This window comes from Schistocerca serialis, chromosome 2, assembly GCF_023864345.2.
Source record: "Schistocerca serialis cubense isolate TAMUIC-IGC-003099 chromosome 2, iqSchSeri2.2, whole genome shotgun sequence".
Lineage (NCBI taxonomy): Eukaryota > Metazoa > Arthropoda > Insecta > Orthoptera > Acrididae > Schistocerca > Schistocerca serialis.
Window position 1 is genome coordinate 862,683,050 of NC_064639.1, and position 20,890 is coordinate 862,703,939.

At 43.4% G+C, this 20,890-nt stretch overlaps 1 protein-coding gene across 1 annotated transcript in view; it reads right to left on the reverse strand.

The window, feature by feature from the left end:
- The window catches only part of LOC126458168 (neurogenic locus Notch protein-like), a 51,019-nt gene that overhangs the window by 19,675 nt on the left and 10,454 nt on the right, over positions 1–20,890 (reverse strand). The window contains exons 3-5 of the mRNA XM_050095035.1: positions 16,158–16,665; positions 2,052–2,114; positions 1,622–1,738 (exon numbers count right to left, since the gene is read on the reverse strand). Of these exons, the coding sequence (XP_049950992.1) occupies positions 1,622–1,738; positions 2,052–2,114; positions 16,158–16,665 (688 nt within the window). The remainder of the gene's footprint in view (positions 1–1,621; positions 1,739–2,051; positions 2,115–16,157; positions 16,666–20,890) is intronic.

A 20,890-nucleotide genomic window follows, 5' to 3' on the forward strand; every position in this document is an offset into this window, starting at 1 on the left:
TCGTCATAGCAATAATGACAATAACAGTTATATTAATTACAATAATGGAAATCTCGCGTGGCTAGATCCTCCTGTAGGGTAAACTGTTCGCCAGGTGCGCGTCTTTCGAGTTGACGCCACTTCGGCGACTTGCGTGTCGATGGGGATTAAAGGGTGACAACACAACACTCAGTCCCTGAGCGGAGAAAATCTCCGACCAAGCCAGGAATCGAACACGAGTCGTTAGGCACGACTTTCCGTCGCGCTGACCACTCAGTTACCAGGGGCGGACACAATAATGATATAAGAAGAATTTCTTTCTGTACTGCATGGATGTTTCATAATATAGTGAGTTCTGCGGAAAAGAAATTTAAGTGGTCTGCATCGACTAAGATTATAGGACAGGAGTCAGCAGCTCGTGGTCTTGCGGTAGCGTTCTCGCTTCCCGAGCACGGGGTCCCGGGTTCAATTCCCGGCGGGGTCAGGGATTTTCTCTGCCTCGTGATCACTGGGTGTTTCGTGTTCTCCATCATCATTTCATCATCATTGACTCGCAAGTCACCGAAGTGACGTCAACTAATAAGGACTTGCAATACGGCGGCCGAACTTCCCCGCCTGGGGCCTCCCGGACAACAATGCCACACGATCATTTCATTGGGCCGGAGGTAGGAAAGAGGGCTGTAAAACGGCAACGAGTGCGTATAGTGACAATGATAATCTCATTTTTGCCTCAGTAAATATGTGGTTATCTGTCTTCTGATGGTTGTTGTTGTTGTGGTCTTCAGTCCTGAGACTGGTTTGATGCAGCTCTCCATGCTACTCTATCCTGTGCAAGCTTTTTCATCTCCCAGTACCTACTGCAACCTACATCCTTCTGAATCTGCTTAGTGTATTCATCTCTTGGTCTCCCTCTACTTCTGATGGTGGCGATGTTATTTACTTGATTTAGTAATGTGGGAGGCTGTTCCAAATTCAGGTTCCTGGTGCTAAGCTGGACTCCAAGAAGATGGCTGGCTGATGAAATGGGACAGCAACGATTTTGATCTGTTTGAAACAGGTGTTTCTACCATGCAGTTCAGACAAGCTCGTTGACATTGAAGACAGATACGAGGAACAGTGTTTGTTGGTAAGACAGTACAGAAGACAGAGCATATGGAAATCTCTTTGCTTGTCTGCACACAGCCAGTAAATATGTGGATATGATGGTGAAATGTGATCGGAGAGTCAAACGTCATAGATATAACGAACACACCGATTCATAGCTAGTCACAAGTACCATGAGCTTTCTCAGAAAAATCTGGCAGAATAACAGCAATGTAATCGATAATTCGGTCAAGTAGGAAGACCTTTTATGTTTTTGTACGGCATGAAGAGAATACGTTCTTGCACATTGGAGTCATGTGCTCAGGTCACTTGAGATGTTCATCTGTTATTACACCTAGACTCTTTGTTGAAGGAGAGAACTTCATATTTACCGCATTTAGGATGTTTTGGGCGAATCGGCCAAGAGTGTCCAACCTGTACTGCATGGCTTTTGGATGGGTTGAGCTCTAGATCTGCTTATTGATCGTAACACATGGATAGCGGTCCCTTTAGTCATACTGTAAATGTGGAAAGTGACGTGTGTACCGGCGGAACTCACCGGTATGGAGAGACATCGCTGACGTCGGCTGGGTCGGCGCCATCGTTATCTAGGAGGGGCGTCTGGTCGTGGTCGTTGGGCCAATGAGCGGTGTCTCCCTCTGTGGAAGCTGGCATGCTGCACAGAGAGGCATAAGGTGTGTGAGAGAATGGCCACTCCCGTTTGAGGCCTGAGTCCTCCCTAAGGTATGGGCGTGTGTGTTGTTCTTAGCATAAGTTAGTTTAAGTAGTGGACAAGTCTAGGGACTGATGACCTCAGCAGATTGGTCTCTTAGAAATTCATACACATATTTTAACATTTTTGATGTGCAATCTGGGCGAGGTCAGATGGCAGCCAGGGGCTACTTGCTTCCCAAAGTGCTGCCCATGCACAAACGATGCAGTACACCCTGCTGATGATAGTAGAATGGCTTTTGACACAAGCGACTTACCATCGATCTAATCGGTTTATGCGCTGCTTCTCCTGGGTTCCACGCTCTCGCCCCCACCAGTAGCTGAACATATGAAATTACAGCTCCATTAAATTTCAAGTGTGCAGCTGAGTAAGTTTAGCTTATGCTTCTAATATTTCGGCTGTATATCATTCAGCCACCTTCCGAGTGAGCTGAGAGACTGGGCTCAAGTTCCAAATTCTTTTTTGTAATTTCATTCTCCGGCTAGGCAGAGGAGGGCTGGCAGTGGAACAAATGGTTCAAATGGCTCTGAGCACTATGCAACTTAACTTCTGAGGTCATCAGTCGCCTAGAACTTAGAACTAATTAAACCTAACTAACCTAAGGACACCACACACATCCATGCCGAAGGCAGGATTCGAACCTGCGATCGTAGCGGTCACGTGGTTCCAGACTGAAGCACCTAGAACCGCATGGCCACCTCGGCAGGCTGGCAGTGGCACAATCCACCGCTCTTCTATCAAGTGATACACTTAATAAAAAAATGGAAATGGGACACACAAAAAGAACCAAAAGGAGGGACATAAAAACACAAAAAAGGGAAACAGCAGGGATTAAAATATACATTTACATGGAGACATTCACTGTGGTACAGTTAAAAAAATCGACATAGATAAAAAAACATAGTTGAAGAATAAAGCTTTCAGGAGGGACCTACCTCGGTAGGGGAAGCCTGAGAGGAGGGGAAAAGAGAGGCGAGGAAGGGGCAATGGTGGAGGGGGGTCAGAGGGGCTAGGATGAAAACCAAAGGAGGTCAGGGAGCGCACCAAGGGGCAGGACATGACAGGGTGGGAGAGGGAGAGGGAAGTCAGGAGGAAGCTTAGAGACACAGAAGTGGTGCACTGGAAAGGGAGGGGAGGGAGCGGGAAGAAACTGCTCATGGGAAGGGTAGAGGAAGGGAGAGAGAGCACTGAGGAGTGGGAGTGGGGAAGGCAGGGTTACAGTTGGTAGTAGGTTCAAATGGTTCAAATGGTTCAAATGGCTCTGAGCAATATGGGACTTAACAGCTCAGATCATCTGTCCCCTAGAACTTAGAACTACTTAAACCTAACTAACCTAAGGACATCACACACATCCATGCCCGAGGCAGGATTCGAACTTGTGACCGTAGTTGTCGCGCGGTTCCAGACTGAAGAGCCTAGAACCGCTCGGCCACCCCAGCCGTCTTGGTAGGAGCACATCATCCTGTAGGTGTAGGTGCTTACAGTTGCGTTGTGAAAGGAGGTGCAGGGTGTGGAGATGGAGAGAGGGCGGAACACATCTAGATCTACATCTACGTGATTACTCTGCCATTCATAATAAAGTGCCTGCCAAAGGTTTCAGTGAACCACCTTCAAGCTGTCTCTCTACCGTTATACTCTCGAACGGCACATGGGGAAAACGAGCACTTAATATATCAGTGTGAGCCCTCATTTCTCTTATTTTATTGTGATGATCATTTCTCCCTATGCAGGTGACTGGCAACAGAATGTTTTCGCAATTGGAGGACAAAAATGTGATTGAAATTTCATGAGAAGATCCCGTCGCAACGAAAAGCGCCTTTGTTTTAATGACTGCCACTCTAGTTCATGTAGCATGTCTGGGGAACTATCTCCCCTATTTCGTGACAATACGAAACGAGCCACCCTTCTTTGCACTTTTTCGATGTCATCCATCCATCCCACCCATGTGGATCCCACAATACACAACAATAATCTAGAATAGGGTGAACAAGGGTGGTGTAAGCAGTCTCTTCAGTAGACCTGTTGCACCTTCTAAGTGTTCTGCCAATGAAGGGCAGGCTCTGGTTTGCTCTACCAACATAATTATCTGTGTGATCGTTCTATTTTAGGTTATTTGAAATTGAAATTCCTAAGTATAGAATTTACAGCCTTCAAATTTGTGTGACCTATTGCGTATACCTAATCGAAATTTAGCGGATTTCTATTAGTTCTGGTTTGCGTAACTTCACACATTTCTTTATTCATGGTCACTTGTCACTTTTAGCATCATACAGATATCTCATCTAAATCATCTGATGACTTTACAAGACGGTAGATCACAGCATAATCTGCAAACAATTCTAAGAGTGCTACTCAGACTGTCTCCTATGTAATCAATATAGACCAGGAACAATAGAGGGCATATAACACTTCCTTGGGGAACGCCGGATACTGTTTCTGTTTTACTAGATGACTTTCAGTCTATTACTACGAACTGTGACCTTTCTCACATTTAATCAGGAATCCAGTCACACCACCGACGCGATATTGGCTAGAAGACGCTAGTGGAGAACGGTGTCGAAAGCTATCTGGAAATTTAAAAATATGGAATCAATTTGACAACCTCTGTCGATATCAATAATTACTTCATGAGTATAAAGAGCTAGCTGTGGTTCGCAAGAACGATATTTTCTAAATCCGTTCTGACTACGTGTCAATATATCGTTTTCTTCGAAGTACTTCATCATGTTCGAATACAGTATATGTTTCAAAACCATGCTGCAAGTCGACGTTAGTGATATGGGTCTGTAACTCAACGGATTACTCCTACTTCCCTTTTTGGGTATTGGTGTGACTTGAGCAATTTTCAGTCCTTAAGTACTGATCTTTCTGTGAGTGAGCTGTTATATACAGCTGCTAAAAATTGAGCTATTGTGTCAGCATATCCTGAGAGGAACCTGACTCTTATACCATCTGGACCAGAATCCTTGCCTTCATTAAGTGATTTAAGCTACTTTACGACAACGAGGATATCTATTTCTATGTTTCTCATCTTGGCAATTGTTCTTGATTGGAATTCGCCGTTGTCATTTCGCACTGAAGGTACTGATTGCGTCTTGCCACTGTTGTGCTTTATGTATGACGTGAATCTCTTTGGGTTTTCTGCCAGATTTCGAGACAAAGTGGAATTTACTGAAAGCATCTCGCATTGAAGTACGCACTATATTTCTAAATTCTGCAAAACTTAGCCCGTCTTGGGGATTTTGAGTTCTTTTTTAATTTCTTCTGCAACAGCGATCTGACCTGTTTTGTGTACCATGGCGGATCAGTACCATCACTTATTAATGTATGTGGTATATATATCTCAACTGCTGTGGATACTATCTCTTTGAAATCATTCCACAACTTCTCTACGCTTACATGATCACATCGGTAGGACTGGGTTCATGAACTAACTGTTCAAAATAATTTTCTGAGAAAGCATTCAGTACAATTTCGGATGAAGTTTCATGCCTACCGCCGGCTTTAAAACTATAATTTTTCCAGCATATCGAGGGTAGATTAAAGTCACCACCGGCTATAACTGTATGAGTGGGGTACCTATTTGAAACGAGAATCAATTTTTTTTTTTAACTGTTCAGGTCAAGTATAACCTCTCCCACACTATTTCGCAGGAACTATCTACTTCAGTTTCAACACAATGCAAACTACTTCTGACAGCAATAAATACCACCACCAATTGTATTTAATCTATCCTTTTTGAACACTCTTAGATCGTTAGAAAAAATTTCGGCTGAACTTATTTACGGCTTTAGCCAGCTTTCTGTACCTATAACTTTTGAGATTCAGTGCTTTCTATTAGTCCTTGGAGTTCTGGTTCTTTCCAAACACAGTTACGACGTTTTACAACTACAATACCGATTGTTTCTACAGCCAACTTGCTGTGTTTTACCTGCCCTTTTTAAACGGATGCCCTTTCTATGGTTCCCTGAGGCCGTCTAACCTAACAAACCGACCAGTCCCTTTCACACAGCCCCCACTACCCGTGTAGCCGCTTCCTGTCTGTAGCGAACTCCTCACCTACTAAGAGGAACACTGAAACACTCCGCCCGATGGCGCAAGTCAAGCAGTCTGCAGCCTACATGGCCGCAGAACCGCCTGAACCTCTGATTCAGACCGTCCACTCGGCTCTGCATCGAAGGACCACAGTCGGTTCTATCGACCATGCTGCAGATGGTGAGCTCCGCCTTAACCTCGCAAACAAGACTGGCAGTCTTTACCGTTTCCGCTAGCCGCCAAAAACCAGAGATAATCTCCTCTGATCGAAAGCGATATACGTCATTGGTACCGATGTGAGCCATCACCTGCAGTTGGCTGCTCCCTGTACTCTTCATGGCATCCGGAAGCAGATTTTCCACTTCCGAAATGACTTCCCCCGGTATGCACACGGAGTGCACACTGGCTTCCTTCCCCTCCTTGGCAACCATGTTCCTAAGGGGCCCCATTACTTGCCTAACGTTGGGGCTCCCAGCTACGAGAGGTTACATTTTATCGTGAAATGGGGTAAAAAAAGAATTATGTACCACGGTTTTCGGATGTTTCGTCTACCACGCAAATGAACTACACTAAAGAGTCTAAAACACTGTTACAACGTCTTCATATCGTGTACGATCCTTGCGAGAACGCAGAAGTGGCGCAACACGACGTGGATGTCTGAAGCAGTGCTGGAGGGAACTGACACCACAAATCCTGGAGGGCTGTCCATGAAACCATACATAAAACCGTAATAGTACGAGGGGTGGAGTCTATTCTGAACAGCACGTTGCAATGTATCCCAGATAAGCTCAATAATGTTCATGTCTGGGGAGTTTGGTGGCCAGCGGAAATGTTAAAACTCAGAAGAATATTCCTGGAGAAACTCTGTCAAATTCTGGACGTGTGGAGTGTCGCATTGTTCTTCTGGAATTGCCCAAGTCCGTCGGAATGCACAATGGACATGAATGGATGCAGGTGATCAGACAGGATGCTTACGTACGTATCACCTGCCAAGGTGTTATCTCGATGTTTCACGGGTCCCTCATCACTCCAACTGCACACGCCCCACACCCTTATAGAGACTCCACCAGCTTGAACGGTCCCATGCCGACGTGCTGGGTCCATGAATTCATGGGGTTGTCTCCATATCGGTACACCTCCCTCCGCTCGATACAATCTGAAATGAGACTCGTTTGACCAGGCAATATGTTTCCAGTCATCAACAGTCAAATTTCAGTGTTGACGGGCCCAGGGCAGGCATAAAGCTTTGTGTCGTGCATTGTCATCAAGGGTACAGGAGTGGGCCTTCGGCTCCGAAACACCATATCGATGGTGTTTCGTTGAATGGTTGGCACGCTGACATTTATTAATGGCTCGGTACTGAAATATGTAGCAATTTGGGGAAGGGCTGCACTTCTGTCACGTTGAACGATTATCTTCAGTCGTTGTTAGTGCCGTTCTTGCAGGATCTTTTTCCGGCCGCAGTGATGTTGGAGATTTGATGTTTTACCGAATTCCTGATATTCATTGTACATTCGGGTATGGCCGTACAAGAAAACTCCCACTTCACCGCTATCTGGGAGATGCTATGTCCCATCTCTCATGCGCCGACTATAACACCACGTTCAATTCACTTAAATCGATATAACCTGTCATTGTAGCAGCACTAACCGATCTAACAAATGCGCCAGACACTTATCGTCCTATAAAGGCGTTGCCGACAGCAGCGCCGTTTTCTGCCTGTTTACATATCTCTGTATTTGAATACACATACCTGTACCAATTTCTCTGGCGCTTCAGTTTATGATGCCCATCATGTATACGTGCAACGGGATCATCACCAGATGACTTCGCAAAGTTTACAAAATTGTCAAACTCGTCTGTAAACGTAAGCGTCCGAATCCCGCTTCTAGGGCGGCTAACTGAAGTTATCCTAATACGAGATAGTGTGTCCCAATATGCGATGATGCAGCGTATTAATATACCTATGGGGTCACATATTCGGAATAAGCCATGCTGCGCTAGAAACCTAGACTCGTAGTTATTCTGCGTGGCTTGAACGACAATTCGTTATACACTTTTAAAATCAATTACTCCTGATAATGTCCAGCTCCTAATGGTCTTAGGGTCACTGATCTGCGCCTCTGGCGGTATGAGAACCGAAGTTCTGGTACTTCCCAACAAAGATGAGCTCCTACTTTAGTCAGGATACAGCTGCATGACACTAGCGATGTCTCCCGTAACAGGCACCTTCCCTTCAAATTCAAAATAATTTTAGATAATGATGGTATTCTTTTGTTAAATTAAAAACAATGTCAGGTCAGAACATAATCAGGCCATTTCTCGAACTAAACTCTGTGACTGCATTCTAACATCTGACACCTGTAATTCACACCTGCAGACCTTACACATTATTGAGTTATATTTTTCTTGTAACTTAGAGAGAAACGAAAGGTAGTTTTCGTTGGAAAACCATATTCTATGCTTTCCTTGTCATTTGGAAGGTCGTCGAATTTCTTTTGGATAACTGTACACGTCCAATGAAATATTAATAAATATTTTCTGACACAGTGTGAATGTCTTGTTCAGACCCGTAGCGCTGAACAGTTGAAGTTATTTTTCCCAGCGTGTTTGTAATGTTACTCTGGGATCAAAAATTTTGAGCTCATCACTAAACATCTATTTTCTATTACTCGATATCATGTTAATGATAGTTTCTGCTGCATCTGCTTTCTCGTTCTGTCTGCAACATCCACAAATAATTTTCTAAATGCAGACAAAACTTTCTCTTCCGTAACTCAATTTGGACCACACTGTTTTCGAAATTGATAGTTCTAGTGCTCCTGAGTAAAAGTGGAAAAGTAATGTTGTTGAGCCGGGCACTTATATTTCAATGGGTAATATGAAAGAAAAGTATATCATTACCAGTTTCACTCATGCCAAAAACTTAATAATTACTCGTTTAGTTACTCTCTCTTATGTTTGAAATAGTACCTTTGTACAAAATAAAATTTTACTCTACGTCTGAATGATCTAAAAATACCTACTCCTCTGAATGATAATATTTTCTAATCCTATAAAGCAAATCCCGCCAAAATAATTTCTCAGTATTCTGTTTGATATTCTGTGAGTTCTGTGACACATTTCTTGTTAGCTCTTACAATAATAATCCCCTTATACACAAAAAATTATACGCACCAGTGTTTTACTCATCCAAACAAGAGATGCCACCACAGAAACGCAGTTGGCATCTACCACAACGAGGACGTACTGGCAACGTGGCGCAACCGAACGAATGATTATCTGGATCTTTGGCTGTGAACGTCTCACACAACTTCTTACGAACTGCATCTACTGTAGTGCTGCTGGTTCAACCACTACATACTTCGCGACCGCTGTCGACATCATATCATCCCGTGGATAATGTTTAATTCGTATTAATTTCTAATGTTGCTTATACTACGTCAGGCTGGTCTGATAATATGTTTCTGCTGTAGCCCATTATAGGCAGTAATGGGGCGAAAGGACTGCCAAAATTCGTGACGTGGCTGTACACCCCATGAATGAGTGACGTGGGACTTAGTCAATTGCCGTGCCAAAAGTTTCGTTTTGTCGACTGTAAATACCTGAACAAGTGTCAATCGCTAAGCAGGACCCATATGAGATCTTTTTGGACAACATAGTTTAAATACATAACAGCAACCATCACACAGAACTCGGAATGGCGATTACGATTTTTCTATTTAATGTAGCACTATAATTAGCAGAATGTGTACGTAGCTCGTGTGTCAGGGATGAGGCTGTGGGAGATACAGATGATAAGGGAATAGCAGGTTTTAGTTGGGTGGGGATGAAATTCATAGGAGCAAGGCGTAATAATACATCTGTATGTTGATAATGAGGAGGGAAAGTGTCATAAGATATTGTTGTGTCAGTTTTATTATTTATTTCTCGTAAGAACTGTAGAAAAACAAATTAAATTTCTCGATATTAGCGTAACAGCAGACATCATCAACTGCAATAAAGAGGCGCTCTCCAACGCCGAGTATTCTGATCTGTTATTGGGATGAGGAGAAGAGGAGTAACCGAAATTGTAGCTTCGATCTTCAGCTGATGGCGAGAATAAACGTCGAGGGGCACATGGAAATTTTCCTGCCACTGTGTTATTGCTTTAAACACAAAAGTTAAGTGCTAAGGCTTATAAAAGTCCGTTTAAGAGTAATAAAATGTTATTAAAGACTACAAGAACACTACATAAATAAAAGTTTGTGAATAGATGAGCTATTTTTCGTTCCTAACGAACGGTATTGGAATGTGTCAGTGTTCACATGTACATGCATAGACAGTCGTATCCATTATGAATATATGCGTGTTCGAGGCTGCGCACAGTCCACTTCCCTCGGAATAGGTCTCCTTATACAGGAACTGTTTTAATTGTATTAGTAATTTTCCCTCAGTCTGATGTCAGCATTCGAGAATCATGTGCGTGTACTACTGCACTTAACACGTTGTGACGTCTGTCCATAGCGAAGCTGCGTAAGTACCGACCGTTTCAGAGAACGACGGAATCTGGCAGCATCAGCGGCCTGGAGCAGAAGAGGGCTGCAGCGTTCCAGCACAATTCTCTTTCAGATCTCGGCGATAGCGAACACTCTAGTACTGCAGGAATGCTTCCAAAACTTGCTAGGTAAACTCTGTCGTGATAAAGGGTACTGAGGGATTCAACAGGCTTCACGGACTTTTTAGTATTACACATTCCATATAGCAAAAGTATTTTAAACCTTAATAATTGATGAGTAGTAAAGAAATATACAAACATTAAAAAGAGACAAAGATTTTGTGATATTATGAATCAGTTCCAGTAAAACTTTTAAAAGCCTTTATAATTATGGCCCCAGAAACTGAAACATTTACGTGTAAGTATATTTGAATCATAATGGTCGACAAGTACTTCACTGATGTGATGGATATTGAGTATCATATGACTGCAAAGCTGAATGGGTGAGAGAGGAAGATCATTATAGTAAGCAGAGACAATGAAACTTCCTGACAGATTAAAACTGTATGCCGGACCGAGACTCGAACTCGGGACCTTTGCCACACAGGTTTTGCACACAGTTTTAATCCGCCAGGAAGTTTCATATCAGCGCACATTCCGCTGCAGGGTGAAAATCTCATTCTGGAAGCAGAGACAATATTTATACACACATTTACGCCTGACAACTGATCAGATGTTGTTACTACAATGAAATAAATTCCTTTTCATAGTTGTGTTCAGTGAAACTGTAACCATCAGACCGTGATTAGACGATTTCCTTGGGAATGAAAGCGTCAATATGATTGTAATTAATGAGAAAGGGGTTACATTAGAGAATGGGTATAGTACAGACTCAAGGCTACTTGACCGTACAGAGAAAGAGGTAAACTGCTGTGACTTCTGTCAGTGACCTGAAGATACAGGCTAATGTCTGTAAACTGACATTTCAAAAGCCTCTGTTCCCTTTCACCTAAACTGTAAATAATCCATTTCTCACTTTTAGATTTTACTTTCACTTTCATACATGGCTACACTCCAGAGAAATACCTTTAGAAAAGATTCGAGCGCGCACGGAGGCTTTCCGGCAGTCGTTCTTCCCGCGAACCATACGCGACTGTAACAGGAAGGGGAGGTAATGACAGTGGCACGTAAAGTGCCCTCCGCCACACACCGTTGGGTGGCTTGCGGAGTATAAATGTAGATGTAGATGTAGATCTGTTATGTGTGTTTGTTTACATATGTGTGTGTGTGGGTCGGGTGTGGTTGTTGTTGTTGTTGCTGTTGTTATTGTTGTGGTCTTCCGTCTGATGTCTCGTTTGATACATCTCTCAACACTGTTCCATCGTATGCTAGCCTCATCATCTCCTAGTAACTACCGCAACCTACATTTTTCTGAATCTCCTTACTGTATTCATCTCTTAGTCTCCCTCTACGATTTTTTACTCCCCACACTTCCCTCCAGTACTAAACTGATGATCCATTGAGGTCTCAGAATATGCCCTGTCAATCGATTCCTTCTTTTGGTCAAGGTGCGCCACACATTTCTTGTCTGCCTAATTCTGTTCAGTACCTCCTTATTAGCTAGGTGCTAGACCCATCTAGTGTTCAACATTCTTGCATCACATTTCAAAAGCCCCTGTTCCCTTTTACCTAAACTGTAAATAATCCATTTCTCACTTTTAGATTTTAGTTTCACTTTCATACATGGCTACACTCCAGAGAAATACTTTTAGAAAAGACTTCCTAACACTTAAATCTGAATTCATAGTTAACAAATTTCTCTTCTTCACAAATGCTTTTCTTGGCATTATCAGCCTAAATTGTACGTCCTTTCTACTTTGGCCATCATCAGTTACTTTTCTGGCCGGACAGCAAAACTCATCCACTACTTCAATTGTCTAGTGATGAATTAGTAATTCAAACAGATAAGATGCGAAGATCCTGGAGTAAGGAACCACTGCAGAGCCCACTTGATGACATTTAGTAACACCACAGAGAAATTCAAATAAGACAGACTGGTAGAGACTGGACGGTAGCTCTTGCGAGAAGCAAGTGCAACGATTTGCCCAGTGAAACCCCCTCCCTCTGTGTGTTGTAGCAGGTAGTGGACCACAGGGTGGCGCACATACTGTAGCTCAACTGAACAGAAACGGGAGGGAAGTGTGAAGCAGAGGCTCGGCGTCACGTGGAACTGACCCAGGCTGCCGTGTTGTTGTGAAGACTGCATGTGTACTTATGCCACCTTCTTTGCTGGGTGTCATCTACACTTTCTTCAGTTGAGAACAACAGTCTTTTATTTGGAACCTAGTGCACTTCTTAGAGGTTATCCCCAGTTCAGTACTAGTTGGCGAGAATCTACGAATTCTGTTACGGAAATTGTGGGCATATAAGACAAATGTACCTAGAAAGTGAATGAGAAATTTGTAACACACCGTAGTAATCATCGGCGTTATTACGTGTAATTTATGAACAGGTCAGGATTTACAGCATGGCAACATAAAAAAATGGATAGCTTTAAATGGGACAAACTTGCTCCTCATCTTTATCTTCGCTTTATGCAGCGCGACGCCATTTACGGGCACGTCACTGTCGGTAGCAGCACAGACAGCAAACAACAACGTAGGCTACTTTTGCATAAACAAGTTAACAGTGATTTAAAAATGGACGTAAACAGTCTCAACCCGAAGGCAAAAAATATTTATTTTCAGGTTTCCGGTTTCGGTCAGTTGTTGAAGATCTTTAGGTCCTCATACTATGATGGCAGGTGGTGTGGTCAATGGAGCGGGTCTTATAACTCCACGAAGGTGAACCACTGTGTTTACTTTTAAATTTTTTTCTGTTGGTGGAGACGTAACACCCTCTCCATTGACCACCACTGCCACCTACCATGATGGTATGAGAGTCTCAAGATGATCAGAAACTGACCGAAACCGATTACCACAGAATACCAGGCGTGTTTTTTTAAGTAAGTAGCGCTTTGAAATTAAAAAAAAGACGTGCTAACATATCTCAATAATTTTATTTTTACGTGAAAGCCAGTACCTTAATCTACTTTTATACATAATTTCCGTCAATACTGGGGCACTTGTCATGACATTGCACCAGTTTTTGAACACCCCCCTCGTAGAAGTCTGCCGCCTGACTTGTTAACCACTGCATCACCACTGTTTTGACTTCGTCATCGTCTTGAAGACGCTGGTCGCCTAGGCGTTTCTTCAAGTGCAGGAACAGATAGTAGTCACTGGGCCCAAGATCGGGGCTATATGGAGGATGATCTAGAGTTTCCCATCGAAAAGATGTGATGAGATCTTTGGTCTAATGCGCCACATGCGGACGAGCATTGTCTTGCAGCAAACCTAAGCCCTTGCTCAACTTGCGTGGACTGCTGCTTTGATTTGGGTGTGACGTAGGCCACCCATGTTTCATCGTCCGTAACAATTTGGCTTAAGAAATCATTACCGTCGTTGTGGTACCGCTCAAGAAAAGTCAATGCTCTGTCTAAACGTTTGGTTTTGTGCACATTCGTCAACATTTTCGGTACCCAACCTGCGCACAATTTTCGGTAATTCAAGTGCTCGGTCACAATGCCATACAAAACACCACGAGAAACATTAGGAAAGTCATCCCGCAAGGTGGAAATCGTAAAGCGTCTGTTTTCTCTCACCCTATTGTCCACTTCCTGCACCAAAGTTTCATTAACGACCGAAGGACGCCCACTACGTTGTTCATCATGCACATTTGTGCGGTCATCTTTAAATGTTCTCACCCACTTTTTTACCATTCCATCACTCCTAATGTTTTCACCGTAAACTGCACAGATTTCACGATGAATATCGATCGTTTTTAGGCCTTTAGCACTAAGAAATCTTATAAGAGCCCGTACTTCACAGTCGGTGGGACTCACGATTATCGGAGGCATCTTAAACACTCAGTACACAACGTAAACAAGGAAGAATCAGACTGTAATGGCGTCAGTGCGTAGACTAAGGTACAGGCTTTCATGTAAAAATAAAATTATTGAGATATCTTAGCACGTCTTTTTTAAATTTCAAAACGGCACTTACTTAAAAAACACACCTCGTAAATGCTTTTTTTGCGGTCGAGACTGTATGTACTCATTTTAAAGTATTTTTTGGGAGATCACTGTACTCCACGGGAAATGATCTGAAGACATAATTTGTTTACAGTGATCTGAGTTCACCGGCAGACATAACAAATCCTGCACATCCGTGTGACCTGCCTGCAAAGCGTATGTATTACTGTATCTGCTCTGTATGTGTCCTCGGCATAACATCACTGGGTCCACAGCTGGAATGCGCCCACAGCTTTTGCTCGGAGGCATGGTGCCAGAACCTAAATAACAGTTTGCGGCACGTATGCAATTTAACAGAACTACTGATGATAAATACAGACGAAACAATTTATGACCTTATGAAAAACAGGGGCTTTCCAAGATTTTTGTTATCTAGTATCTGCTAATAAATACAGATAAATTGCTAGTTTCAATGAAGCTGTTATGGTTCAAATGGCTCTGAGCACTATGGGACTTAACTTCCGAGGTCATCAGTCCCCTAGACCAACTCCAAGGAAGGCCTCGGCGCTTGTTGGTGACGTCATGTCAGCTAGGCACGGCGAACGCCAGGTCTGTTGCAGGCATACTCATAATGGTGGTGTCTCCCTCTCCGACAAAGGAAAATGTGAAACTATTGGCGGTAGTTGACCAACACACATTGTTCTGAGAGATTTCTGCAATCAATTAATTGTGCAACTCATTAGACTTCTTAACAAATAGTGTCCTCCTGAACTTAAGTTTCCACCTGTTTTAAGGATTGATATACAAAAACGACTTCATGGTCCAGTAGCAGCAGAATTCGTGCTTCTTTACCTTATTTGTAAATCTGAGGAAGTTACGTTTGTACTGGGTTGCTTTTACAAGAAACTGTGAACGTATTGGTGCTCTTCTTTAGGTATCTTGGTTGACTATGGGGTGATGAGCACTGAATATTAATGAAATGTCTTGCGATTGTACACGTTGGGGGAGGGGGTGGGGGACAGAAGAAGAGGCAAAAGAGAGATACTTGTTTTATCAAATAAATTTTTTTTATCTTATAAAGTTTGTCCTTTCAGTACCAAGAGGGGAATATTTATCTTTTCTAATGTGGATGTTTAAAAAAGTTTAAGCTCAGCAGTATTTTCAATGTATGAAGCTTTTTTGTTTCCTATTTAGAATTTCTTTCGTTGAGAACGACTGTAATCTAATGACTAGCAACAGTTGGACACTTACACATGTAAATTAATTCACATTTCCAGTGACGATGTCAAACGAAAATAAATAAATAAATAAATAAAAGAAACGAGTCCATTGTAAGGGTGTTGGGGTAAGTTTCGATAGCAAAATGGATCAAGTAAATATAGTTACTGGACTGTAAAATTTCCGAAGCCGGCAATGGGGCAAAGCATCTTCTCATATTGATCTACGTTTGTTTCGACAGGATTCAGTAATACAGAATAATGATCTTCATTTGTAGCTTTATGATAGTCAGAAAATATTTCATCTAAATAAAACTGCGGAATCCAAAACAATACCAAACATTTTGTCCAAAAATAAGAGATTTATAGTGATAAGCACGCCCAGGCGTTTCTGCCTGCAACAGGCCTGGCGTTCGCCATGCCTAGCTGACGTGACGTCACCAACAAGCACCGAGGTCCTCGTTTGAGTCGCTGTTGCCTAGACTCAGTGGCAAGCGCAGTAGTCTTGGAAATACGCACCCACGTAGAACTGGGCAGCAGAGATACTGGTGCTGTGCTTACCTGTTTTCTGCGGTTGGCTCAGACAGCAGTTGACTCACTTTGATGAGGTCTTCTGTGTGAGTGCGCATTACGTCGGCCCAGCCCTGCGAGGCCATCACGTCAAAGATGTGAGCCTTGATGAAGGCGAGGGCAGCGTCGCTGAGGTCAGTACAGGAGTACCTGACAGCAAGGACGGCCGCGGCGGCCGCAGTCTCAACAGAGAGTTGCTGGGCAGCCTGTAGGGCGCAATCTGCCGACGAGTCGTACTGGGGAGCCGCACTGGGCACGCGGGGGGCCTGCAGGGTGCGGTGGGCGGCCAGCAGTCTGCGCAGCTCCCGGCCGTCCACGTCCAGGAGGGTGACCCACGGGCTGCCGAGGTCCGGCGCGCCGGGGCGGAGCGCGGAGGCCCCGGCGCCGCCCACCAGCAGGCGCGCGCTCGCCGACAGCCGCGACACCACGGAGCCGTCCGCAGCGCCCGGCACCGCCGCCCACTCCCTCACCTCCTGCACTGACTCCACCACGAACGGTTCTGAAACACGCAGCCACTGATACGACTTCTGCCCTTACGCGGCACTCTCTGTACTTGTAAAAGCCACAGGCAGATCTACACTGAAGAGCCGGAGGAACAGGTAGATCTGCTTAATATCGTGTAGGGACCCCGCGAGCACGCACAGGTACTGCAACACGGCATACTGACTTAAGTCTGAAATGGTGTTGGAGGGAGTTGACACCATGAGTCCTGCAGGTTCAAATGGTTCAAATGGCTATGAGACTTAACTTCTGAGGTCATCAGTCCCCTAGAACTTAGAACTACTTAAACCTAACTAACCTAAGGACATCACACACATCCATGCCCAAGGCAGGATTCGAACCAGCGACCGTAGCGGTCACGCAGTTCCAGACTGTAGTGCCTAGAACCGCGCGGCCACCCCTGCCGCCAATCCTGCAGGACTGGGCATAAATCCGTGATAGTACGTGGGGGTGGAGATCTCTTCTGAATAGCACGTTGCAAGGCACCCCAGTTATGCCCAATAACGTTCATGTCTGGGGAATTTGGTGACTAGGGAAATTGTTTAAACTCAGAAGAGTGTTTCTGGAGCCACTCTGTCGCAATCCTGGATGTATGGGGTGTCGTATTGTCCTGCTAGAATTGCCCAAGTCCGTCGGAACGCACAATGCACGTGAATGGATGGAGATGATGAGACAGGACGCTTACGTACGTGTCACCTGCAAGATTCGCATCTAGGCGTATCAGGGGTCCCATTTGACTCCAACTGCAAACTCCCCACACCATTACAGAGCCTCTACCAGTTTGAACAGTCCCCTGCTGACATGCAAGTTCCATGGATTCATGAGGTTATCTCGATACACGTATTCCTCTATCCGTTCGATACAATTTGAAACGGGACTCGCTCGACGAGGTAACAAGTTTCCAGTCATAAACAGTCCAATGTCACTTTTGACGGGCCCAGGTGAAACGTAAAGCTTTCTGTCGTACAGTTATCAAGGGCACACGAGTCGTACTTCAGCTGTGAAAGCCCATATCGGTGCTGTTTGCACGCTGACACTTGCTGATGGCCCGGAATTTAAATCCCCATCAATTTGCGGAGGGGTTGCACTTCTATCAGATGGAAAGATTCTCTTCAGTCGTCGTTAGTCCCGTTCATGCGATATCTTTTTCCGGCCGCAATGATGTGGAGATACGATATTTTAACGGATTCCTGGCATTCAATTTACAATCGTGATATGCTGGTACGGAGAAATCCCCACTTCATGACTACCTCGAAGATGCTGTGTCCGATGGCTCGTGCCCCGACCTTAGCACCACATTCAGACTCACTTAAATCTATATAACCTGGCATTGTAGCAGCAGTAACCGATCTAACAACTGCGCTAGACACTTGTTGACGTATATAGGCATTGCGCCGAACTCAGCGACGTATTCTGCCTGTTTACATATCTCCGTATTGGAATACGTGTGCCTATACCATTTTTTTTTTTTTTTTGCTTCAGTGTATATTGAACCTTATTGGTAACAGTTATACATCACGAATCACTTACAATAATGACAATGATATCCTTTGTGTGTCAAATTGACGCCACCTTTTAACGCTGACAATAACAACCTAGCGGAAGGGGGATTTATATTCGTCTTATGAAAATAGAACTGCCTTTATATTTTAGCATTCTGACAAACATATTTATTGTATTAATGAAATGTTTTACCAGATTCCACACGTGTTTCGAATTTTTCAGTTAAAATTAATACACGAATGAATGAATGTTGTGTTCTCTGCTTCCAAGTTCACGACCTCAACATATGTTTAAAAATATGTTAGAGTAAAGGTCAACATCACTGAAGAAAATGATCGATTAAATTTTTATTTGTGGTGATCATATAATCGGTAGTACAAATTATTGAAAGTGTGTTGATATCCCCAAGAGAGTGCTAAAACATATTTTGGTTCAGGAACCTTGTTACACATCTGCACCTCTTTAATAAGTATAATATAACTCAACAACAGTTAATAAATTTGGGTTTTTCTATCTTTTTAGGTTAGGGATAAAGTACCTGCTCGTTTGTTATGAATGTTCCGGTTAAATCTTGGTGCTGTTTGGGTAATAGCTGACAAACTATAATAAAGTCAGTTCTAGAATTTCCTTTTTGTTTCTTAACATTTCCTTTGCACAAGAAACCGCCGAATAGGTGCAGAACGTTTCCTTAATTAGTTTCTGCAGTTATGTGCTTCACACTGCCAATAGGCAGTTCGATGGGTTTTCGTTTTTTAACGAATTTCTCTCGTTATTGACAAGAGAGTCTTAAAGTTGCATTCAGTCCATTATATCACGTAACTAATTTCTAGTAGAACCCTCCTCTTTCTCAAACAATCTTAATTACCTAAATAAAGAGTGATTCGACGTCAAGAAAGAGTGGTTCGACACTTTTGTTGCTACAAATTGCCTAGAAAATTGTGAATACTTACCGCTGCTTCTGAATTAATTGTTTTCTTTAAATTTTAAGAATTTATTGGCTGTAATTCAACAACCGTACGCTATTTAATTACAGAACGTATATACAGCCATTTCGGTTGTACAAAATTTTGTTGGCAACTGACCACGGTTCCGACTGCACTAAGGCAGTTTTCATAGTGTGATTACATGTACCCCATGTAACTTTATTTTTCGACGAAGATTACGCTAGTGCAATAGAAATCGTGGTCAATTGATAAAATCTTATGCTACGGAAGTGGCTGTATTTACTTTCTGTGCCGGCCGCGGTGGTCTAGTGGTTCTAGGCGCGTAGTCCGGAACCGCGGGACTGCTACGGTCGCTGGTTCGAATCCTGCCTCGGGCATGGATGTGTGTGATGTCCTTAGGTTAGTTAGGTTTAAGTAGTGCTAAGTTCTAGGGGACTGATGACCACAGAAGTTAAGTCCCATAGTGCTCAGAGCCATTTGAGCCATTTACTTTCTGTAATTAATTCTTTCCTTCATGTTTAATGCGAAATATGAAAGCAGTACTTGACGTGACCTACAATGGAACGGGATTAACAAATTAGCCATTGGCTGAAGGATATTTTAGAAGCTATGCTCTAAGTTTCAACCCACTCCCTAGTGGACTTAAATGCAGAAGCCATTTCTAAACATAGTCCTTGCAAAATTTATTCCAATCCGTTGTGGCGCGGTTGAACGGCAACCTTCTTTACTGATTAATATTAAAAGACAGTCCTAGGTTGCAGAATCTTTATTAGGTCCTATCCGACGAGTTTAACTCGTGTAGGGATCCGTCACTCTACGCTGCTATGACTGATAGCCCACATCGCTCGAGATAGCCTTGACGGGCAAAGTTTTTGAGCCAGTAAAGAGTTTTCTACAACCGAGTACTGCTTATTAGTATTAGCAATCCTTACAGTTTCTGTTCGATACATCTTTCTTCTCTCCAAACCAGAGTTAAGGGCGTGGGCTTTGTAGGGAAATTACCGGAGCTCCAAGCGATAACAGAAAGCACCGAAAGCTGGCTAAACTCGGAGATAGCTTGGGAAGAGATTTTTCAGACAGATCAAACTGCGTTCAGAAAGGATAGGCTAAATGCAGTTGGTGGTGGCGTGGTTGTTGCTGTTAGTAGAAGCTTACCTTGTAGCGAAATTAAAGTAGATAGTTCTTGTGCGTTAGTATGCGTAGAAGTCGTCCTTGGAAAACGGAATAAAATAATAACTGTATATTTTTACTGACCTCCCAACGAAGATGATACAATTGTTGAAATGTACAAAGAAAACTTGATTCTAATTTCACGCACGTACGCGACTCGTAGAATTTCAGTTAGTGGTGACTTGAATCTACCCTCGATATGATGGCGAAAATACATCTTCATATCCGGAGGTACTCATAAAACATCATCCGAAATTATGCTAAACGCATTCTCTGAGAATTATTTCGAGCAATTATTCCATGAGCCACTCGTGTAGGAAACGGTTATGAAAACACACCTGACCTCTTAACAAGAAATAATCCTGAGCTAACAAGTAGCATCAGAAGTGATACATGGATTAGTAAACACAGGGTTGTCGTAGCAAGACTGAATACCATAACCCCCAAGTCCTCCAAGAAAAAACGAAAGATATAATCGTGAAGAGGTCACATACTCCGAGGAGCGTATGGGGACGATGCGGGAGGTCCGCACCGCCGACTGGGCAAGGTCCTAGCGGAGGTGGTTTGCCATTGCCTTCCTCCGACCGTAATGGTGATGAATGATGA